Consider the following 25,688-nt stretch of genomic DNA (forward strand, 5'->3'; position numbering starts at 1 on the left):
TCTACACAAAAAGGATCAGTGGAGCTGAAATAAAAAATTGATCGACAAAAATCCCCAAAAACTGTAATCAAAAGCCTCACAAAACAGAAGACCAAAGAAACTCAGAGAAACCTAACTCCAAATCCTCCATTTCAATAGGAATAAAAGTCCCCCAGACATCGCACGTGGAACCCAATTCCTCGAAATAAGCAAGAAGATAAAGACAGCGGAAAGTTTCCCCCAGAATCGACAGCCTGACAGAACCCTTAAAACTTTTCACTCCAGGTCAGTGATATCGCTAAGAAGAATAAGTTTCCACACCCTACAGAGACAAACAGTCTAGGCATGCATCACGGCTATTGGCTCTGCGACCAAGGGTCTAGTGAAAAACAGAGAAGCAGTCGAAATTTATGGAGTGTCTTAAAACTGAAATATCGGTTGGGTAAGGGGTATTCTTTCGCTGGAAAAAAGCCACCCCTTTTTTCGTCGCGCACCAAATCCTCTGGAATAGCGATCCCGAGGAAGCACGGACCCGTAGACTTTCAAACGTTATTTCCGCTGAAAGGGTTCCTGACGGTCTTTTATTGACCCTAGGGAATCCTGTCCTCGAAGCAGAATCAGGCTGGCGTGAACTGAATCAAGCTCGCCAACTTGTGTAGCTGAATAAACTTCTCAATCCTCTGCGTGTCCGACGAGATCTACTTTCCGCTGCGAGAGGGAGGAATCATCTTCGCGACTGATATTGCTGGGAAGAGAACGTCGAAGATTGTTTTATTCGATCCAGCTTCGTCTTGGCACGGAAAAATCACGGCGCATAAAATTTCGAGATGAAGGAAGGGAGGAAAGAAAATTCCCTTGCCTGTAGAATCACGTACTCGAGCGTTTTTATGATGGTAAATGTCTGAGGAAAGAAGGAAGCGGGGTATTTTTTTAAACAGAAGCTGTTTTATGGAGGAATCAATTTTTTTATCTTCAAATATTGTCGATTGGATTATTATATCGCTTAAGGTAAATGGTCTTAGTAATGGAGCATGTCTCGAGACTTGAATATTAACATTAATTTTAGTTCATTTTAGGCTAAGGTATATCTACTTAGAAACATGAAATATTCGTATTTTTTCATGAGTTGTCCTCTCAAAATTTTTTGAAACGACTTCCACTAAAATCCCCTTAAACAACTCATCATTGCAAGCACAAAATCCAATCCTCTCAAGAACACAAATCGTCGAAGTTCCATTTGGCGCAAGACAAAAACAGGAAAGCTCTTTCTCTCCAATGAAGCCTGCCTCCAAATTCAGCGAGAAAATCATAACATTTAAGTCGAAGAAAAATTGCGAGTAGAATCGACAGCCTTCGCCAGACACTCTCTTCGATTGCCAGTAAATCAAACACTGTGAGGGAGGATCTTAGACGTTAAAAGTATATTCCAACGAAGTCAGTGAAACATCTCGACAGGAATCCCTTCTCTCTCTTTTCCCAATATCGCAATCTTACATTTAGATGAGACCAGGCTCTGAGCACCGAAGAAATCTGCTTGAACCAACAAACGTCTTCTGATAATCCATTTAGATCCTTGAATAGAACCCTGCGACTGATATTCGAGCAGATCGAAGGGGCGTTTCCTGCCTCTGCAAGGGATACCACCCACGCTTGTTCGCTGGGATATGTGCATCTTAAGCCTGCTTAATGAGCAAACACTGGGATCTGAACGCTACGCGAGCTCAAAGTACATTCGGTAACCATGGCTGCCTCTAGGAGGCAGTCGATCGAGAGTTGTGGAGGTGAAGGAGGCAGTAAAGGGTGCATGGGAAGCGGAGCGTGAGGAAGAATCGCCTGGACACGGTGCTTCTGCTTGATGAATGCTGGGGAGGAAATGTAAGAAGGGTGGTTGGAGGAAATCTTGAAAAATGTCAGAGACAAAAAATGTGGAGAATGCGGAAATTGGCTGGGGGTTGATTCATGGGGTGGATCTGATGATAAGGAATTTTGGGTGAAATGAAAATGGGTTTTGGGGAATTCTAGTGGCAGGGTGAACCCTGGTAAACTAGAAGGTGAGCTTAAGAGGAAGAGATAAGTTTCTTGTAATGATCTCCTCGTAGGAGGAAAGTAGCTTTTTTGGTTTTCAAGAAGAATGCACGAGGGTCTTCAGAGAAGTCTTTTTCTGTGGATTTCATCTTTTGTGAAGAGAGCTTGAATTGATAGTGCATGGACTGACCTTAGACACGTATCTCCCACGAGACTATATACTAGGTTATCCCATAAGAAGTGTGGTCTTTTATTCCAGATATTGGGTCAAAAGAGCAAAAATTTATTCAAGAAGGGGTCAAAAAATGACATACATGATATTACAGACACATTTCATTCTAGTATGGACTAAATTCGACTCAACAATTTCTCTCGACTTATTCTACTGATTCCGCTACGTCTGCCTTAATATGCATGCTGCAAGTAAAATAAGTACCCTAACCAGACACATTTTACAAGTACACATGTTTGTCGAATATATACTCCACTGTGATACAAAACAAAATATTTAATACTTAATAAAATTCTAGTTAGCTACATATGAATATAAAAAAGACACATCAGAATTCTCACAGTAGCCATTTCACCCCAGCTTAAAACTACACATCGTCCCACCCCAAAGTCCTCTCGAAAAGACTTTCCAGACATTTGTTCTGATCCAGTGTCCTAATACTTCTCAGCAAGTGTGTATCTACCTCAGTAGCTACATATGAACACAAAAAAGACACAGCAGAATTCTTTAATTCCTAACTTTCTCACAGTAGCCATTTCACCCCAGCTTAAAACTACACATCGTCCCACCCCAAAGTCCTCTCAAAAAGACTTTCCAGACATTTGTTCTGATCCAGTGTCCTAATACTTCTCAGCGAGTGTGTATCTACCTCAGTAGCTACATATGAACACAAAAAAGACAGCAGAATTCTTTAATTCCTAACTTTCTCACAGTAGCCATTTCACCCCAGCTTAAAACTACACATCGTCCCATCCCAAAGTCCTCTCGAAAAGACCAATCCAGTTTACCAAGCGGCAGCGTCCCACGCACAGAGGCCACGAGCTGAACGACAGCACCAGGTTTCAGAGGGAAACAACCCGTAACGCCAGCGGAATGCCCGTCGACGTTACAGCGAATTAGATGTCGCGCGAGGAGTAACAAGGGAAAAGTCGAGCGGCAAAAGATAAAAAAGACGACGAGCCACGGTGGAAAACGAGGAGTCGGAGGGAACGCGAGGAAAAGGGACGGTGGGCAGAGCTGGCAGAGAAAAAGAGGACCTGGGTCGTCCTTCAATCCTGCCATTTTCGTCCTCGACCCGAGAAAAGCCCGCATTAGATGTCCTTTCTACCTCCCATCCCTCTCCCCCTGGCTCCATCAGTGGCCTGCTTTTCAACCCTGCTGGAAACCTCGTTCGTACCCCTTTTACCTCGGCTACCGCCACGGAAGTAATGAAGATAAGGAACAGGGGGAGGGGGAAGAAGAGTCGGGAACGCGAAAAACGCGATTTCTGAGAGGAATCCTTCGATAAACGTCGATATCGACGTCTGGATGCTCCTTTCATGGAACGATCTCGTGAGCCTCGATCTGTGGCTCCTCTGAGGAAATTTATACGGCTGAAGGTATGTTGATGGTGGCAGTGTACACTGATGACTTAGGGGGTGATCTTTGGGGAATTGATAGGAATATTTGAGGTGCTAGGTGGCTTAATATGGAATATTGTGGGTGATTTTGAAAAGTAAGAATTTAAGTGGTTAAATGGTACAGAAAACTTGGAGTGAAGTTGTGTTGGATGATGAGAAGATGGCAGTGGACTCTAATTGACAGTAGCGCAGGTCTGCTTCAACTGTACATAGATAATTATTATAGCATTACAGGAACATCAAAGTAAAATACATATTTTAATATGTTTAGAGGGTAAAATAGATCTCCACTTAGTAATAGAAGCTAAATAACTTCATTCAGTTCCAGTTTTTTAGTTTTGTCTATACAAATTTGAATCTACTTAGCATCTACAATCTAGGGGTGAATATATTAGACTAGACTATCTTTTGAATGAAGATGGTAGGTATAAATATGTTTCTTAGTTTTTTTAATATATTTCATTGAAGATATTTGAGAGTGTTTATGGAAAAATTAATTGTGACTCCTGAGGATTATTCATCAGTGTCAAAGTATCTCACAACAAGTAGATACAATATGAGACACATTATATCACGAAGAATAATTACATCTCTCTCAAGACTTGAGGTTTCTATTCTCAAATCAAAGCTCTTTCACAAAAGAAAACACAATTATTTTTCAAAACACTTATCTATGCATTGGCCATGAACTCTATGCGTCTCATAGATCACCAAAAATCAGTCTCACAGTATTTACCACCCACACCCAATATAATGAACACCCTATGCAAACTTCTCAGTAACTCTGTCATTGTTAATTCCACAACCAAATGTATACATATGTATATGCGTTTTCTCGGCTGAAAGTCAGCGCGAGGAAGTCTCTCGTCATCATTTATAAATATACCATAGGTGTCAGACTACTCATGACTCGCTCGATTCTCTCGTTAGCAGTCAGATGGGGTTGGTTACTTCAAGGTCCCCGCTGATACAGTCTTAGTTATTCGATATGACATCTTCTGAAGAAACGTCAATGTTCTGTTTCGATCGCTTCAGCTCGGTGCAACGTGCACTGAGGAGAACGAACCATGCGCATTGATTATACGCTAAACGAAGCGGATGATAAGCAGCTTTCGCGGAGGTAAAAGTGATGTCGTGAACCCTGGCTTCCTTCTGAGTTGATCAGGATTTGGAGTTTCTTTTGTGATTATGTTCTTAGAGTGGCAGTGTCAGCGACATGTTAGTTGAGAGTCTTTACTTGTTATAATATGATTTCTCGCCAGAATACACTTTTTTTAGTGCGAGAAATGTACCTAAGTAAGGATCGATATTTTTATCGTCGATTTATATGTTAAGTAATACAAGAGTCAACAATTTACAGAATATTAATAATTGAAAGTGTGATTTTTGCCGTTTGGGAAGATTTGGAGACGTGAAAATTTTGAATATTTGAGTACTGGATTATTTGAAAATTTGAATACTGAATTATTTCAAAAATTTAAATATTTAAAAATTTGAATATTTAAATATTTGAATATTTGAATATTTGAATATTTGAATATTTGAATACTAGATTATTTCAAAAATTTGGATATTTGAATAGTTGAATATTTGAATATTTAAATATTTGAATATTTGAATATTTGAATACTGGATTATTTCAAAAATTTGGATATTTGAATAGTTGAATATTTAAGTATTTGAATATTTGAATAGCTGAATATTTGAATATTTGAATACTGGATTATTTCAAAAATTTGGATATTTGAATACTTAAATATTTGAATATTTGAATATTTGAATACTGGATTATTTCAAAAATATGAATATTTGAATATATGTATATATGAAAGTTTGAACTCTAAAAATTTGAAAATAGTAATATTTAAAAATCTGGATACTTAAAACTTTGAAACAGTCCAAATCATACAAAATTTCCAAAATTCCATTACCTACAGCTCCCAAAGTATGTAAATCAAACACAAACTTCACACAAACTCTCTTCATTATTTCTATACCCCCAACTCTATTAAACTCTGTCCACCCATTTTGAAACGCCCTATACAGACACTGCCTTCAAATAGCTAGTTATTTTTCCAGAACACATATACATCCATATACCTTATCCTCAGCTCAGGGGTTTAGTCATACTTGCTAGCAAGGTTGAAACGAGCCCCATCTTGGCAGAATTATCCACTCGACCTAAAGATGGTACCCTTGCTCATCGATCTCCCATTGGCTGATATTATCGCGGGATATTTACATATCGTCACATTGTTGCTTCAACGCAGACATGCCTCGAGGACGTCTCTAGCTTCTCCTTCGAATTTCCTCGAATCTCTGGAATTGCATATACCAGAAGCAACGTGTAACAAAATCATAAGACTAGTTTAAAGTTTTTTCCTGGGGGGAAAGTTTTTATTTGCTTTGGACCGCAGCATCCACTTCCTCGGACTTGTCAGGAACTTCCCGCCGCGGAATATTAAATCCTCATACCATGGTTTCCCTACATACCGACTGCTGTTGCATAATTTTACGCTAAGTGCTTTGCTGAAAGAATTCACGATGACGTAGCTGATCTTATTATCCGCTCGGTAATTCTCCTATAAAGAAAACAGCTCTGAACGAACTTTTCTTTAATATCCTTACACGATTTTGGTACCTCGAGTTCGGTTTGCGGGAAACGCTGTTCTGGGGAATGTTAATGGGAAATGTTTGGGAACTTTGAAAAGTTGGGAAACATTCATGTGGATGGACCCTGGAATACGCAAACAATTTAAATTGCAGTGTTTTAGAAATATGGAAAAATTCCTACTGCAATTCTGCAACAAGTTCTGTAGAAAACTCTTGCGGAATTTCATTAAAAAATGTCAAGATGGTACTCTGAAAATTCTGATTAAAGAAACGAGAAGAAGGCCTTCAAGGAAGTCCTTTGCAAAGCAAGCAATATATTAAAAACGTGATACATTAAGTATCAAAGTAATATTATAAAATACTGTGACACTATTTCTTAGCTCCGAGCTCTGCGTTATTACGAGAAGAATTCTTCAACTACAACCTTCACTGTTTTTGCAAGTACTGCTTTAAGTATAGTATGTTCAACAACAGGTGTCAGAAATTTTGAGGAATACTTATACACACTAAAATAAGACGAAAATCAAGATTGATGAAATTATATTTGAGGCTTCGTTTCAGTTATTAATAAATATAGAACTACCTAAAATGTGTTTAAAGTATGTGTCTGATTTAAGGCTTATTCTACTTACTGCACGCCTTAGAATTATCATCGAGTTCCACACTGACTCGAAAATACTAGGTGTTCCTTGAGTAGCCTCAAACACATTTTGTATCCTTTGTTGCAGTTCATGCACATTACTTGCATTGAATACTCAATAAATTTTAAATAACCTCTAAGATAAGAATCTAATAGGTGACACTTTCGAATACTTTCTTTAATCATCCATAACTCCAAAAGAAAAGTACTTAGGACATATATTCATATAACAGTTTTCACTTGTTTTACTGTATAGACTCAGCTCCTGGAGTATTGACATGCATTTCTCAAACACCCTGTATGTTTCACACTGACACCTTACACCCACATACATCACTCCTACCCCATTTCTCAGTCTCTGCCACGAATCAACACCCTCAGCGACACTCCCTCAAACATCGGTTCATTGTCAGGATCCTCTTCAGCCGAAAATCGGTGGTACGTGTCTGGCTGGGGTGTTCCACTGCTAAGCCAGGGAGGCACGCGAGCACACGCCCCTTCGTGCAATATCCGTCGTCGGTTAAGTATACACGACGTAAACGGCCCAGGATTCTATTTGCATGGCGGACCTTGCGCAAACGTCGCCTTCAGCTAGCGGAAACTAATAACGCGGTTAAATGCAGCCTCGTAAATGGCGACTGCAGAACACTGGGGACAAAAGGAACAAGGATTTTCAAGCATAGTTTGGAAATCGTTGGCAGAGTTTTACGAAGGCGGAGAATTTACCATTTTTTAGTTAAACCGAGGGACTTTCGTTCTTGACTCTTCTGGTGGAATATTTTTCTGAACTTTATTATCGATATGATTCACGAGTGATAGTTGATGATACTAGTTGCAATGTGATGTATGAAGTAGTGTGAGTTGAGTGAAGATTAGTGGGATTCTGAAGAAGCTATCTGTCGGTAGATAAGAAAACTAAGAAAAATGTATATATAGGGTGTCTAAGCTGAGGCAGCCACCTGAATGTCTCTTCTAGGTTTAATAACACGATCATCTGAAACACTAAGAACCATTGTCCTAAGCAGAAGATGATATTCCATGATATTCTTCTTTTGTAATTATTTGAATTATACTATGAACGATTTTCGTGTCATTAACAATAGCCTGTTTCAGCTTGGATGCTCTATATAAAATATAGGGGATTTTGCAGGACACCACTAGAGCAGTCAAGGGTTGGTCTACGATTATTCTCAGGTATAGAACGTGTCCCAGTGAAAGGTCATTATAGAGTTCCTAGAATTTAAAGATTATTATAGAGAATTTAGAGTTTCTTGCGTCTCTAGTTCTCAATATCAATATGTAACGAATCCTAGGATATTTGGAAGGCTAAGTTAGGATGCAGTTATCTCAGAAATTAGACTTTGATATCCTGGAGACAGTGATGGAGAGCACAATAATACCCCAGTGTTAAAAAACGTAAACTAGTGCAACATTACAGGCTACTATCCGGAATTTCAGGTTTTCTATCGACTAAAAAAGGTACTAAGAGTGTTCAGCTAGACAAGTTCTACAATCTTTCCAACACACATTAAAAAGTGAAGGTTACACTAGGAAGTTCTCGTAAGACAAGACATGGCGAGACACTGGAACAATTTGGCACGAATTCCGCGGTGCGTTTATTGCAAGGAACAGTTCGCTCTAAAGGATATATCGTAGATCCGCTTTATAGGTCCGTCTCGCGGAGGACGATTCACGGATCCTCCTGCAATAAAGGCTAGTGTTATGTGGCTATTATCATGCGTACGTCTGACAAATTTGCTCGACATTGGAGCCCGACGACGTTCTTCTTTATTCATCGATGGGGACAATTTATCGTTGGAAGGCTGGAAAATCCCTGAGAATGCGCGACTCATGCTGAAGCATCAGAGAAATCTGGGGAAAGTAGTTCGAAGCAAATTGAGGATGCAGTTGCAACTTTGTTACGAGCATTCGATCTTGAACGACCCTACTCAGTCTTTTATTAGGACAGTTTTGGGAGTCTGAGTGTGGTAATTATTCTAGTTTTCTGTTTAATCTTCCAATATTTAATCTTCAGCGCGGTGTTATCTTCAGAAGCACTGAATAAAACGAACATTATACAATAGTGGCCTTTAAAATTCCTTGTTGCAAATATCAATATCAATGCTTTTGACTACCACACTTAGAAATATTTAGGTTAACTGACCCATCTCTCACGAAACTCACTACCAGACAAATCTAGACTAACAGACTCAATCCTCAAAGGTAAAAAAGTGCGAAAAATTGCAGCCCAACGTCCAGCCACCCTTCGAGCAGAACCCTCGAGGGCACTCACAGAAAACACGTGATCCTGCTCTGTCGCGCGAACGTTGCATGTACAAAGGTCAGAAGGATCTGAAAAACGTTGGATATTCGGAAATTGTGGAGCCTGTTTCATTGTCGCGACGGCGCCGAGGCGAGCACTTCAGCTCCGCGAATGTTTTCAAGCATCGTGGGGTGGTTTTGGGTTCGCGAGAAACGCGAGTGCTTCGGGCTCATAACTCCCTTTCATGAGGGTCGCGAGTTGGCAGCGTGAACGTTTCGCTATGCTCCATGTATGCAGCGTGGAATAAATTATGGTTGGTGTTTCCAGGAATTATAGTTACAGCTTAACCCTGTTGGTAAAAGAGCTCTAGAAAACGCGGCAGAATTGTAGCAAAATTGTTCAGTTGCCAATACTGCAAACTAAATTGGCTTGTTAGGAAGAGATTATCGCAGAGTTTGAAGATAGTTTAGTTAGTTAGGCTATTTCACCTTTGAAGATTAAATGTTTCCTACACCATAAGACTTGCCTCGAGAAATATCTCGAGGTATTCGATCTCTCGATGGGTTTCTCGATGGATTCGAGATCACTTAGAATTATGTAGAATTTCTTTGAAAATCGAATAAGAATTAAAGTAACTCAAAGTAGTTTGGCCCCATCACTAGTCTTGAGACATACCTCTAGACAAGTCTTATTGGGATCAGGGACACTGAGGCGAATATCCCAGTAATTAAACATATCCCAACACCTAAACACTATTGTTAATTTTATTCAATTTTAGACTTAAATTCTAATATATCAGGTTACTTAATTAAAAATACAAATCAGTGTCTGTTTCTGAGACCTCATGATTAAAGTATCTGGACATGCAGTCTCAGATTACTTACTGAAAAATTTGACATTTGAAGCGTTTAAGTATCGAGACATTTACTTCACAATAAATCGTGCATCCTTTTAATCGTTTCCTTTCCACCCCATAAGTGTTCCCACGTTTCTCTGGCGTCCAAGGCGGCAAGGAGCACCAAGTCGCGAGAAAAGCGTTTGCATCGAGCCTCGGGAATGAGCCATGAGTCACAGTGATCCCATACATTGAGCAGATACTGTCCGTGAAGGGGCTTTGTACAGCTGATGCTGCTGTTGCACCAGCTACCGCGTAAAAGTGCACGGACAGAGCAGCGTTTCCAACAAAGACCGATTATTTATTGCTCCCAGCGGTGCGTGCACAATGAGACTCGAGCATCGAACACGGCCTGGAAGTTAGTCAGCATTGTCGAGTGCACGTGGAAAACGCTGGATTCGGTTTTGCATGATGACAAGTGGTCGTCGTGGATATGAGATTGGGGTTTTTCTGATTTATGGGGGAGACAATGGGGAGTGATGAGTGAACTGTGGGAGTTCATGTGAAATAAAATATTTCTGGTAATTCAGGAGAAATATAGGTCTACAGTCAGAATAAATGTAAATTTGAATAATTAGAAAAAGTGTAATTATAGATGGATTCAATCTTGTATATTTTTTATTAATTTTCTAGGTATTTTTAAAGATGTGTTTTATAGTTTTGTTATATTTACATAAAATTCCCACCACAGAATAATTATTACAAATATACTCTAGTTCCTTCAATTTCTTTTTATCTGCCTCAAAACTTTCCCATGCTTCAAATGACCAAAGCCAGCGTAGTCACTCTAAAATTAAAATTCCTCATTTTGAACGTGAAGATTGAATTTTGCATTTCCCCACGCACCATTACGTGACACAACGCGTAACGCAAAGCTACCGCGGCGCTCGAGTTATTGCAAAAGGCGTATCGCGTTACGTAAAAATAGTTTGGTAATGCTTTCAAGAAAACCATAGCTATATACATACAGACCTGCGGAAATGACTCAGAATTCGCGAATTTACAGCGAAGATTTTTATCAAATTCGTGAAACGTGAAAACGAAGCAGTAAATTACATAAGAGGCACGTTTGTACGTAACAATTGAAAGGACGCGAGCGTTAGTCGTAGCGTCGAGGAACTTGTGATAGTGGTTCTGGTAAGAAAATTTGTCCCCAGAGGAAAAGCTGGAAATTCAGGTTTCATGTGCGCGACACTGTTCGCGGTGTTTGTTCATTCTGCGATTACTATCAGAGATCCATCGCGTAACTGTTACGAAACTTCTTGCGAACTGGGTGAAAACGAACGTGTTTCGTTGCTCGAACCATGAACGATTTTTCCTAGGTGAAACGAGAGCGCAGCTGATCGCGAATCGTGCAAGAAAATTGTGAAAGTGCCTTGGACATTGGATCCCATTTTGCCTACTCTTGGAAGTGGGTACTATTGTTCGAGACGTGGAGAATAAATCCTTGCTGAATTTTTTCGTCACAAGGAAAGAAAAGAAAACCAGAAAAGGCACTATCAATTTATATACTATGCAAGAGGACATAATTTCTAATAGAGTTGACTAGAAAAATAGGGCTCAAAAATGAGAAAAAATTTTGTATTAAATTCTACATTTTCGTATTCTTGCACTTTGTGTATTTTCTTAACTGTGTAATTTAATATACCTAGTTAACAATTATAGTACTGTCTCGATACAAGTTCAGTGATCCACTCTCTTTTTCTTGGAATTATTTTTCCACCTTACTCATCCCTTGCCTTTGAAAAAGCAGATGCAGGCTCCTCTCTGATAGCTTTCAACTCATTCAAAACAGTGAAGTCATATCGACACAATAAGGTAGTCTCATGGAGATATGATTATCTAAGTGAACATGTATCGAGACAAAACTGTCTAGTGAACAGTTGAACATACACACCATTGTGAAAACGTCTACCAAACATCAACCTGCTTAGTCACTACACAGAAGTGTCTTTAATTTCTTTCCTCCACTTCGACAAGCTAAAGTGTTGTTTGTCAAGATCAAACAGACCGAAGCTGGTTTCCAAAAAGATACTAAAGATTTGAATGAGCAGATAGCGAGATCTGAAAAATACTATAAGCATTCGCCAGAAGGAAAACAAGGAGGGAACTGTCCGTGACACGAATGGATTCATAAAAGTTGGTGGACGGGTTTAGAAACTAATCGATGACACGAGAAATGTTTCAATCCTGCTGTTCGACGACTTCCCCTGCAATCTGCACGATCGTTAACAAAACAGTAAATTGCATCCTGACGGAGTGGAAGCTGGCGTTCTCAATATCTGACCTGGTTTTGGTACACCATAGAGACAATAAACTTCGTTGGCTGTGCCTAGTGTTCGAGTCGAGCACTGTTTCTTTTGAAAGTTTCTGTTTGTGGTAGATTGGTACGATATTTCAGAAACATTGGGAAATAATAGAGAATTATTGCATATGGCGATAAGGCAGCAAGATTAATATCAGAAGACAGAAATAATTGTAATAATTGGAGTAGGGATTCCCTGTAGTTAGATTTTTAGCTGTGGATTTTAGAAATTTCATGAGAAAATATTGAAAATTTTCTGAATTGGGAAAACCAAAAGAATTTAGAAGTGCAGGAATATTCTTCAACTTTCTCACACAACTTTCTAAATTTCTGCAATATTGACACCATTCTGAGCCTGATCAGCGTATGACTACTCTGACAACCATGGTACCTAAATCAATCATTACTAAAGAACCTTCTGTCAGTCATCATTCATCACTGAAGAGTCTAGTTAAAATATTCGACAGATAGTTTTCGCCTCCAGGGCTGTCTGGAAAAGTTTCAATCTACTCTAGAGAATTGCTAATTCTCTCAGCTCCTGTTGAATCTAGACTACTTGCTCAGAATCTACATGCAGAGGCTCCAAGATTAAATTACACAAGTTAATGAATTCATGGTAGAATAACCACTGGAGGACCTGTAATATCCAAACTCAGCTTCCTTGATATCGGGTCGGAGTTCGAAATTATTTGGGTTTGAATTAGGGAAACCTTCGGTTTTGGGAAAACGGCTGAGGCCCTCGAAGCTTTGACGCGCTGACCCACTTTGGAAAATTTTATTCCTCGATTATCCTCGACGACTGCCAGATCCCAAACGTCGACGCAGATAGGTCAAACGTTCCATAATTTATCCTGAACCTGTAAACTGGTCTTATGCCCTTAATACAGCAGTACAATACAGTGGGCGATTTCAGAATCGACGAAGAATAGAGAGTCTAATTTTGGGAAGGAGGAGGGAACCTATTGGGCAGTGAAAATTGATAAAATTGGGGGATGTAGAGTGGTGGAGTATAATATAGTATAATGTAGAATAGAGTGTAAGATAGTGTAATGTTGGAGTTCCTCGAGTTCTCTCTATTGTGTTTGAGGAAGATCACTGACGAGATTCTGTTTAGTAGAAATTCTACATTATCTTGTGCCCTCTTATCAACGATAGGAAGATATCCCTAGTACCCCAATACTCCAATGTGTGCGTAATGAAAAACAGAAAATAGTACCCATAAGTATCCAGCTACTGGGACACAATTTAACTGACAGGACATAGAAATATCTAGCTTGGTCACTAACTAAGACACATAGCATCTGAAGTGTCCAAATATTGAGAGACTGACTTTACTCAAATACTCCAATGCTACACTATTCCAAGACACTTCTGTATCTCCACACAAAGCAAAAGTCCAGTACCCTAGTACCCCAATACTCCAATGTGTGCTTAATGAAAAACAGGAAATAGTATCCATAAGTATTCAGCTACTGGGACACAATTTATCTGACAGGACATAGAAATGTCTAGCTTGATCACTAACTAAGACACATGACATTCAAGTGTCTAAATATTGAGAGACTGACTTTACTCAAATACTCCAATGCTACACTGTTCCAAGACACTTCTGTATCTCCACACAAAGCAAAAGTCTAGTACCCTAGTACCCCAATACTCCAATGCTCTAATACCCAAGCGCTGAAATCACGCTGGATGAATATTCAAGCAGACGTAGCCTCAGCAGTGACTCGTTACGATGCAAGGTCTCGGTTTAATGAGCGATCGCACGCGCTTACTAATAATCGCGCGCTGTTTTTCCAGCCGGTAGTTCATCACATCTAAAAGTCACGCTGAGAACGTGCGCTCGCGTACATGTCTCGCGCCTCTCCCCTTCTCGCTGGTAATTAGCACGTAAGATAATCAACTGTGAATAATCGGGCACGAGGAGCGGCCAGGCGAACTTCGTCGTTCGTTTCGACGACGAAAGTAATTTGGTCACTGTTAGGGAACACGCTTTTAATTAAAAAGATATTCTGTGTTTGAGATGACAGAGATAGGCACAGCTGCGAGTTTTGTGAAAGGTTATAGCTGAGTTAGAATTTGTTTCATTAATCTATTGAGACACAAAGTTGCGTAAATGCAACATTTCACTCGTTATTTTCTCCTGTTTCTTTTTTTTAAATTAATTAATTTATATTGCTGAATGCTCTGGTTCTTTATACTAATATTATAAAAGCAGATCCCAGAGATTAGATTAATATTCCTTTCGTGACTATTTCTCCTTTCCGATCTAGATTGTATGTTTTGAAAATTGAAAAAGTGGAAGTGCTTCTAATAATAGAGTACATGAGTTTAATTAATGTTATAGGCTTCTTTTTGTGGACTTTTTTATTTAATGGCTGTCTATGCTATAGTGTCTATTATTATAAAATGTTTTTCTTTTATCTAGACAGAATAATAGGATCTATACGTTTAGAGTTGTCAATGATGTTGCGTTCATGTAACTATGGGCTTTAAGGAGTTAAGGAACCTCTGACTAATAAATAATTAGACTCAGTAACATTTCATTTATGTATCTTTGGACCTCAATGGGTTAAGAGATCTCTACCTAATAAATAACTGGATTCAATAGCACTTCATGTACATATCTCTAGGCTTCAATCGGTTAAGGAACCTCTAACTAATAAATAACTAAATTCAATACCATTCCATTTATCTAACTTTGGGCCTTAATGGGGTTAATAAATCTCTAACTAATAAATAACTAGATTCAATACCATTTCATTTATCTAACTTTGGGCCTCAATGGGTTAAGGAACCTCTACCTAATAAACAACTAGACTACTCTTAGTCCACCCACGTGAATCAGAAAAACATAGATGGGATTTATATAAATTAAACGATTCTAACTAATAAATAACTAGATTCAATACCATTCCATTCATCTAACTTTGGGCCTCAATGGGTTAAGGAACCTCTACCTAGTAAACAACTAGACTACTCTTAGTCCACCCACGCGAATCAGAAAAACATAGAAGGGATTTATATAAATTAAACGATTCAAAGGCGAAAGATTCAGACCACGAAAGATTAATGGTGCCTTCAGCAAGACCTTCAGTTAATACACGCCTCGCTAGCAACCTATCCAGTACTTTCTGTCTTTCCTCTTACAAGATTCATGCGTCCAACGTCAGCGTTAGTTTTGAAGAACCCGCCGAAGTGGGACAAACTGGAGAGCGTATGTTTTGCAAAAGTTTAAGCAGATAGTGGAGTTTGAAACAGGAACGTCTAAAGGATCATGGGTAACACGTCGAGATATAACGACGAGAAACGACCTGCTCTGTATAATGTATTGTGCATGGTCGGGGACTGTGCGAGCTACATCTAACGACGTCAACCTGAACATCCTTTGTTAGATACTGCGTTTGGGAGAGTCGGTTTGTAATTGAAAATACTGCACTGGAAAGCTTGGGAGTTGTGACTAATCATGTCAAGCTGAAGCACCTTTGCTAAAAACAGATATAATAATTATGAATGTTAGTGAGAGTTTAATTACAGCTGGGTGCAAGTGACTTCAGATTCTCAAACTTCTCGAGCTCCAAAAATTTTCATTTTAATTTTCGAATCTGGTGAATTTTATGGAGCTTAATTTATCAGAACCTTTTTTATTTTTAAATTTGTGGATTTTATGAATTTTAATTTTGCGAACTTTAATTTCGTAGAACTTGACTTATCGATTTCTCGAGATTTTATGAATGTTAATTAAATTTTTGATAGCGTAAACACTCATTCAGGTCATAGTCGTCGAGATTATTCAATGAATTACGTTGCTTCAGGATGATAATTCAGTAGGCTCGTGAGTAACTAGTTGTGAGTCATTAGAAGGTCCCACTGATAACGTGATGGTCGTTATTCATCGTTTCCTGCGTGCTTCAATATTCAATGGCGTAAAAAGTAGAGCAGTTCGTTTGAATCACGCGATTATCAATAATAAAGGATTTTTGATTAAAATTCTAAGTATGATAGCATTGTTTTCACTCGAAGCCATAGGAATGATTGAATGAGCCAGATCGCTTTGGAATTATAATTCAATGGCCATTTGCAAGTCATGGAAACGTCCCACTGATAATTTCTGACGGTCACTATTCATCGTTTGCGGTGTGTTTCGAAGTTCAATGCAGTTGGGAGCGGAATTGTTTGTGCAGCAATTGATAATGGGCATTTCTGCTCATGATGAAATAAATAATCAAAGAAAGACAAACTGTATTTTTTAGAAAATTAATACTTTTGACCACATTTGGTAGTTAAAAAAAATTGTTCATATTTACTCCTAGTAATATCTAATAAAAAGATAATTACACTAAATATTTTCAGAATTAGAAATTTTCTGAGTTTGAAGATGTAATAATTTGACAATTTTTAAGCTTGAAAATTTGAAAATTAAGAGATTTAACCATTTCAGACTTATAGAATCTAAGAAAATTGATGTGTTCAATTTTAAATACTAAAATTTGAAAATTTAAAAGTTTGCATATATAAAGTTCTGAGTATTGGAATACTTCCAGGTTTAAGGATTTAAAAATTTGAAAGGTTTAAAACCTGAATTAGTTGCCCCAATATGGAATACCATAATATTAAAGAATCTTGACACTGCCATCTCCCAATAATAAACGTATCCTATAACCAGTAGAATACACGTACCATAAGCTCAGCCTGACGTTTCCTCGATTCTTCCACTCACATATTTATTAAACTACCACTGAAATTAAAAACCTTGGAAACCTAAAAACCTCAGAATCCAAATACTCGCAGAGACCCCAACAAATAAACTTCCAACTTACCCTGCAACTCCCCTTCGACAATTCCCCACCCCAGTGGCCCCATAATTCAACCAAAATGCTCAACTTCCAGCGCCAATAGAACCCCAATACACCCAGCAAACGATGAATAATAACCATCCGAAGACACATAGACGTTCGACCACTCTGTCCTAACTGACCATCGAATTATTATTCCAAAGCAGTCTGGTTCGTTGCATAATTTCGGTGTTTGCGAGTTAAAACGACCGCCTGCCTCGTCTCATGCGAATGGACGTCTCGAGGACTGTTCAATTATACAGTGATCATCGTAAGTTTGTCGGGGGCTAGACAAAACGCCTCCGCTGGTAACTCGACCGCTGGCCCCATGGGACATCCATTCGACCGCGGTTACGATGGTCTCAGCGAGCTCGTATCGATCTTCGACGTCGTCCTCGAGGCAGGCAGGATGCTGGCGACACTCGAGCGGGCCTGGCTCGTGAAATGCACCGTTTTTCCTCGCCAGAGCCGCGGGATCGACGGGGACACGTCGCTGGAAAGTTTCGCGAAAACAGCGACGCGATGGTATCGAGTGCGTGGAATCGAGGCGAACGCCTGGTTCTCTCGAGCCTGGAGTATTGCCTCGCTGAAGTGTTGGGTTTTCTGGGATTACGAGAGCGCTCGCCACGGAGGCTGAGCTTCTGGTACGTGTTAGGGAATTGCTTTTTCTGGGGACGTGTAATGGTTTCACGGGCTTGTAATTGTTTTTGTATTGATTGGAGTGGATGGCTTTTTTGACTTCTAACCTTTTCGACTTTTTTGAACGTTTTGATGGCGTGTTTCGTGGGGAGAATTAATTCGCTTGACATTTTTTGTTCGTTGGATCACTTCAGAGTTAGACAGCTATTCTTAACTGAGTATTTCTGGAATTTTTTATTTCTTTTTTAAATTTGATTGAGTTAGTTTCTTTGGTTTTTTTTTCACTTTGGTTCCAGAGTTCAAATATATAACTCGCGCTCTCATTGGCGGGTGTTTTTCGTTAATAACTCGTTAACGAAGCCTCATCTTACATTTTCGCTAAGGAAAAAGTTGTTTCAAATCATCCCTTTTAAGGAACTGCGACATTTTTGTTACACCCTGTATAGTCATCTGAATTCAAAATTAAAATTAAATAAGTAATCACAGTTGAATATAATTATCAGATTCTTCACAATTCCATTCTATTTTTCAGAAACATTAATTCCTCCACATGATATAATATTTCCACCCCCAATCACTGAGTGATGTCCCCGAGTGTCAAGGATCCAGACAGATTACAAATTCATATTCTCTGATCTTTCTACCCCAATTTTATTCCCGACGCTTTCAGCCCTCGACTCCATTATGCAAAACACATCATACGTGATTATTTAAAGTCCGCGTCGAGCTTCATTAATATCTAAAACATCTCGATCGTGTTCTCTCCGATAACGTGACCTTATAAGGTGGAACGAGTGCCCTCCCACGTGTAGGGGCAGAAAATGCTAATTAATTTCTCCTCCGAATAGAAATGTCTCACGAACGCTCTAAGCTTGCGTGGAATGTGCTCGCGAAAAAAAATGGTGGCAAACAATGCCACTTTTGTTGACGTCACTGGGCGATTTAGTTATTTTTAAACCCCTATTCACGTGAATTTTCCGCGTCCCCCTGTAGAGGGAACCTGCTGACGTAGGCGGAAATGGAAATTGTATTTATCACAAGAGGCAAACTTTCCCTCGCTCTGTGTTCCATTAAAGGAGAAATCGGGAAATTTATCAGAGTCTGTGACGTGGAACAGTTCGTCTGTATTTTTCGGAATACCACCTTTTAGTTGGAAATAAGAATTCAATATTTCAATTCATTCAATAATTTATTATTTATGAATGAACGTGACAATTACTTCTGATTATAATTTATTTTATAATTTTACCTACTAATTTTTGTGTTAGTTCTTTTTAGTCGATTTTTTTTAAGACTCTTATATTGTTGAGTGAAATTGACGAGTTAATTCGTCATGTGGAATGAAAGGATTACATATGACAAGTTTATTCGTTAATAGATGATTAAAGTAAAGAATATAATGTGTATGATATTTTAGTTTATTGTAAGATAATCTGCTTCATTTTTTATCATAACAAGTTAACTCATCGTAGTATTAATATCGTAATTACTGTATTCTATTGCACTATTATTTAATACTCTATAATCCTTTTTTTTAATCGTCACGTAAGGTGGAAAATTAGTTAAATATTAAAATAATAGTTTCTATTTATATTTAATATTCAGATATTTAATTTTAGTATTTAGTTTTTCTTGATATTTAATATTTTATTTACAAAAATGACTTCAATTGAAAAAGTAGTATCACTTCGACGTTCTCTATCAGTGTGCCTGATAAGACTGTGTACTTTAATTATCTAGAGAATGGCACAGATACGAGACCTGTATTCCCAAGTTATCTGTGTCTATGCATGTAAAGGGCGGCTATAAATTTGCAATAACGAGAATGGCGAGTTTTATCATTGAACTTAAAGTACTCGACCACACAGTACTTTGTTGAAAAGCGTAGGAAGCAATATAATATGTAGAACTATTAATTATACAAAATAATCTCTGGGTATTAAATGGATAACAGTTCTGCAACACAATTTCAAAAATTAAATCTTCTGTAGCGTTTCCATTTCTATTCTAAAGATATTCTAAATATTTCTCATCATTCTAGTACCCATTTAAGCATGTAATTTCGATCTACTATCGATCTATTATCACAGATAGTGCCAGACGTTTATCACCTACAAAACTGTATCAGTGAATGATATCGATTCAACTCACAAGACGCAGTTGCGTTTCAAGAATCGATTAGATAATTAGCTCTGGAAATAAATGACGCTGCTCTCGAAACGCACAGTTAATCAAGCATTCATTCTACATCTTCTACTGTATCACTCACCGTTCGATTTTGTCCATCGTGGTGGGATGCTGCAAGATGGTCTGCTGTCCGGACATTTCGACGACGCATTGTGTACCGAGTTCCAGCTCTGAAAATCGAAGAAAATCGATTAGAATTATGTAGAACCATCAATTCATTGATAGAGACATAGACTTCTAATTTTATTTTGCCACAGAACTTTCATTCGAAGAGAATTCATTTGAAAGTGTCTTTAAATAAAGTTTAGGGATCTTTTCACTGCTTCTTTTTCTTCAACACAAAAGTGTACTCGAAAAATAGAAATGTCTTCACTCAGAGAACTTTTTATTTAATAAGATCTGTTTTCTAACTTTTTTTGGTAACCCTTTTTTCCACGTTTTTCTTTCAAACGTCATTAACTGCTTATCCACGACCTACACAATTATCAAAATAATTAATTTCACGTACATAGTGTATCAGTCGCAGAAGCTAGATAAGAAATGCTGTAACAGCCGCTGCGTTCGCGAAGCTAGGAGCTCCAGCAGTGCTCGACATCGCTTGTCGTCGTTTCTGCTGACGTTCCTCATATGCAACTGAATATACATCGTATGCTCGAAGGGATTTATCTAATTATAAGCATGGAGCATGTTGAACAGCAGCTGAACATCGAGCAGCAAGCTGCGTCGATGTTGATGAATGAATCTTTGATTGACACGGATTCGCTCGAGATCCATAATAAGGAAACTTAATAGCGTGCTTGTGGAGCAGTGGCGAATCGGAATTACGAGAGATAATTAAAACCAATTAACCTCCAAATACACGATTTTCTGCGAATATTAGCATATTTAAAAATTGCCCACTTATGTAACTGGAAAACCGTAGAAATTGTAATAAAATTAATTAGGGAAATATTGGGAACCTTTTACTAAATTAAAGAAATTCGAGTTGCTTTGTTTAATACACGGTCTAATTAAAAATAGCTAGAAATATTGAAACACAGAGAAATGGGAGATCTCTATTACAAATAGATGTATTCGAAAATCTGGAAGTTTAGAAATTTGAGAACTAGAAAATAGAACCTGTTTCAGAAAAATATTGAGGCCAGTGAGCAACCCCATTTTAACATGCTAAGGGTTGAAGATACTTTGTGATACAGAATAGTTAATTAATGAGAATTAACAAGTGTTTCTAGACTTTTGGCCAACACTTGTCTAAATAGAAGTATCTTGCCAAGTGACAACAGAATTTGTTTAAGTGTCAAGGCAACAGAATACAGGAAAGAAAGATCTGTCATAGTTTAGGGGAGGATTAAAGAGAATGGCGACGTTCAAGTTTGAAAAGAAGTCTTGGAAATTCACTCCTCTGTGTTACGACGACAGAGATTTAAAAGACATTTACTTTTAAACATTTGTCACGGAGTTTGGTCATGTACCCAAAGCGGTAACTGCTTTGAAGTTGGCTCGTTTTTATATCGAGGATACAACGCTAAAAAGTTCAGAAAGCGAACTTCTTTCTTCTACTTTATTACTTCTCTTTGCCTTACTTGCGCTTATTGGCTCATTTGAAAGCAAAGATTCTATAGAGGCAACATTTTCATGGAAATCTTTTCTCGTTTTCTGTGTAAAGTTTTGAGAGAATCTGAATCTTTCTTCGGAACTAACATTGGTACACGCAGCGAAGGGAAATTGTGCGATAAACCGTCAATATGGAAAACTTCGATAAGGTTACTGTTCCTTTTTCCATGTGTTTTTAAATTGCGCTGGTTATTGGGAATAAAAATCACCTAGCCGCAATAACAAGGAGAATATCTGAATAAATTTGTAGTTGAATAGGTAATGTTTCACTGAATATGCATCCAAATAAATTTTTAATGCGCCCATATATCTCGAATTCAATTCAACTTATATTGAATTTTACCTTTAATTTTCATTTTGCTCATTTTACCTAGGAGGTTGCTCATGGTAAACACGAAAGCAACGATTCAAGACGATGCATTAGACTTCTGATATAAAAAAGCAGTTTGCATGGCATGCTTAGAGACACATGTGTCATCTTATGTTTCCCACCATTCATTTGTTTGGCAAATTAAGACATATACCTTCGAGTTATTGAAGCAGGGATCGATAAAAGCTCGACTTCTCGAGGTAAACTTAATCTACTAGAGATTTGATTATTCTAATCCTTTGCACTCCAAGGTTCTTATTTCCCATTCATTTTGTCCCCTTAGAAGGTACACCCGAGTGCAAAGAGCTAAATTCGAGCGATAGGGGTAAAAAGTGCACCTAAATACCTGGTAAATAATTCAAGTTAAAGTGACTTTAATCTCAATTTTAGAGGCCTTCCCAGTGACCAAAATTTTCGTCTTATAGACGTCATCAAGTTAAAGAGGTTCGAGTATAGACACAATTTCTCAATCGTAAGCAATCATCGCCACAAAACCAACAGAAATCCCCTCCGATGGCAAAAAGGGGCAAGTAAGAAAGCAGGGGAAGCCCTACACCTTGCAGCACATCTTACATCGGTCTCGCCTCGTAATGCCCCTGTCACAACTACACCCACGCGTAATCGTATCACGCAACGACAGTTCGCGAGTAAACATTCGGGCTGGTGTTATTCAAACAGACCATCGTCAGCTCGGGTCGATCCGATCGATCTCTCGCGGGGCTCGTGTCGCGCGCAGAGCCTCCTCTGCGATGAAAGCTTCTCTTCCTCTCGGAGGGAAATCCCCTCGACAGGTCGCGGCAATTTCCAACTGGCGACTTTCACGCCCCCGCGCATCAGCTTCCTCTATTCCTTCTTTTTCCGCCCCTCGAAAATTCCAGCTCCGTTTTCGGCGTAAACACTCTCGCGACGATCAAATCTTCCAAGCTGCTGGGAAGTTTGCACAGGGGTATCGTTCGGAGATAGGAGACCCTCGTTGCGCTCTAATTCGTGACAGAGTCGCCAAGTTTCCGCGAACGGGGCTGTGAAGCTTCCACTGGAGATTAAAATCGAAGGGGATAGGGGTGTGAGTGAAGGGTTGGGGATGGAGGGAATTGGGGAGGAATTTTTTGGTGATCCATTTTGTGGTTTATGTGGCATCTGTTATGTTGTAATAGTAATATTACAATTTCTGTAATAAATTGTAATAGTGATATTAGTGATAAGTTGTAATAGTGATATTAATATAATTTGTAATAGTGATAAGCTGTGTGAGTTAGTGATAAATTGTAATAGTGATATTACGATTTCTGTTGTAATAGTGATAGTGTGGATTTTGGGTTTTGTAATATTGTGTCAAGTTTTGGGTTTTGTAAAATTGTGCGAAGTTCTGGTTTTTGTAAATGGGAGTAATACAGTGAGATCCAAATTGAGAAAGAAACTGTTTCGAGGTTTAAGTATGTGAAGCCAAGTTCTACTAGAGGAATTAGCAGATTTTAAATTACACAGAGTAAATAAAAAATGAAAGATACAAATTTCAGGGGACTTTTGTATAGTAAATCATATTTAATATCTATATTTAATAGAATCTTCTTGAGCATGTGTGTTCTCTTAATGTATTACTCTCTTGTCTATCAATTCTACTTGCAAAATAAATTTTAGTATTATACAGTTTTCACGTGTTTTTACCTATATAAATTAAAATATAGGAATCATGTCATAACAAGTGTCTCTGCATTTGAAGAATGTAGAAAAAAATGAAGTATTTACCTACACAAAAAACAGTATATTATCTTACTGACAATAGTATCTTAAGTTTCTTAAGATATTTGTGAAAGTATATTAATCATTAATGATTATTTCTGTCTTTATCAAAACTCGAATATAGAATTCACAGGTATAATAAAAAAATACCTCTGTAATTAAAAAACGAAATGATAGTAATTCCTACAATATTTTATTAATACCTAAATATTATATTTATAGTAATAATTACTTATTCCCTTACCAAATTCAGGTATCTATAAAAATTCTATAAAAAAAAAAAGAGAGAGGGAGACCATTGCAATTCGAAAATGCAACAGAACTAATAAACAAGAAAGTACTGCCCAATGATTGATGGGCAGGATCGTTTAAACAAGCAGAATAGAATCACAGAGGCATAAAGTATCAGGGAGCCACGTAAGGAAGCCATGCATGAGGTCTTACGACAGTCTTATGACAGTCACGAGCCATAACGCTGGTAATATGCAGCTCTGCATGCATACGCAATCGCGTAAGGCGGTAAATCCATACTGAGCAGAGCCATTCGCCTTAACTTTATTCAAACGCATCGGCGAGTTGCCCCGCCAATTGGATCGATACCTGCAGCGTGTGTTCATTCATGACTCGATGCACTCTGCACGGCGCCAAGAACTCTTCTTGTCGAGACTCCTCCCTCGAACCTTTTTTTTTTTCTTTCGATTCATTGCCAAAAAAGTCAAGTGAAGAGGTCTCGGGTATTCTTGGAACGAAGTTATTCCTTTGAAGTAGTAATGGATTGGAGCGGCTCGCGAGTGTTTTTGTTTGGGTGCGTTGAGTACATCATTCAAATGCAGTTTATTCGTATGGATATTTTAGGTGAAACTTATTTTGGTGTCTAGTAAGGTATAGGATGTTCCAAAGAAATCTTGATAGTGTTCTCTTTGTATGGACTCACTGTGCTTAGAGTTAGTGATGAGTTTATAGCGAGAGATGTTTGTGAGATCAAATTATTACATATTTGTAGTAACTTGGTTTTTATTGAATACATTTCATTGAAAATGAGACTTTTTTCTGTAAATAGTTTCAGGTTGAATATTGCAAGGAGATTATAAGGAAGAAATACTGTATGCACAGTACATTATGCGAGATAATGAAAATATTTTATGTACAGTATTAGAAATCCACAATTAATTAGAAATGAAATGACTATATCTATGTCCTTATAGTTACAAGTAAAAATTATTCGATAGAAGTAGTGATGGGTTCGAACATCTTAGAGACATTTCTTAGGCATAAAATGGACATTTTGAAGACGTTGTGTGCTATCTAGCTTCACTATTCAAATTCTATGTATTCACTAGGCACTATTTTATTCATTATCCAAATATTATTATATTAAAAATCAATTTCACAAAAAAGAAACCAATCTGTACCTAAACTCAAAAGAAAAAGTTCTACAATTTTTCGCACATTTTCGAAAAAACCATTCCTGTATAATACTATCTGTTGCATTTAATCGCAATAAAATAATCATCAATTCGATAAAGGTTGACTCGATCTTGTCAATGACACGCCCATCCATTGATATTTCCATCGACGTTCATTGATGAGAATCTTACGCGCGAGTGCGCGTACGGCTTGCGCACCGTGCCGACTTTATCGAGCGTGCCTACGCACAACGATCGCGTCTTAGAAGTTTTAATTGCCTTTGTCACGCGTACGTGTCACTGCGTTGATCACAGCGATTCTCTTGAACGAGGGACGAGACGATCGACTGTACCCTGAGCAACAGTAAACTCCTTATGCACGTAATGCCTAGAGAAAGCTTGGGTTAGCGTGCCTCGACGTTACTTGTAATCCTTTTCGCTGTTAGCGAAAATTCGAGAGAAAATAGTGACAGAATAATAATTCAAGAAAAGTCATCCAACAAGCTGAAGGGACGTTAAATAAAGAAATTAAAAGGAAATAT

General features: G+C 38.2%; 1 protein-coding gene across 7 annotated transcripts in view; it reads right to left on the reverse strand.

The window, feature by feature from the left end:
* LOC143186627 (kinesin-like protein KIF13A) overlaps positions 1-25,688 on the reverse strand; it is a 129,233-nt gene that overhangs the window by 84,159 nt on the left and 19,386 nt on the right. For all 7 annotated transcript variants that reach the window (XM_076390321.1, XM_076390316.1, XM_076390320.1 and 4 more), the window contains exon 2: positions 20,099-20,186. In XM_076390321.1, the coding sequence (XP_076246436.1) occupies positions 20,099-20,186 (88 nt within the window). The remainder of the gene's footprint in view (positions 1-20,098; positions 20,187-25,688) is intronic.

The sequence above is a fragment of the Calliopsis andreniformis genome, unplaced genomic scaffold (genome assembly GCF_051401765.1).
Source record: "Calliopsis andreniformis isolate RMS-2024a unplaced genomic scaffold, iyCalAndr_principal scaffold0022, whole genome shotgun sequence".
Classification (NCBI taxonomy): Eukaryota; Metazoa; Arthropoda; class Insecta; order Hymenoptera; family Andrenidae; genus Calliopsis; species Calliopsis andreniformis.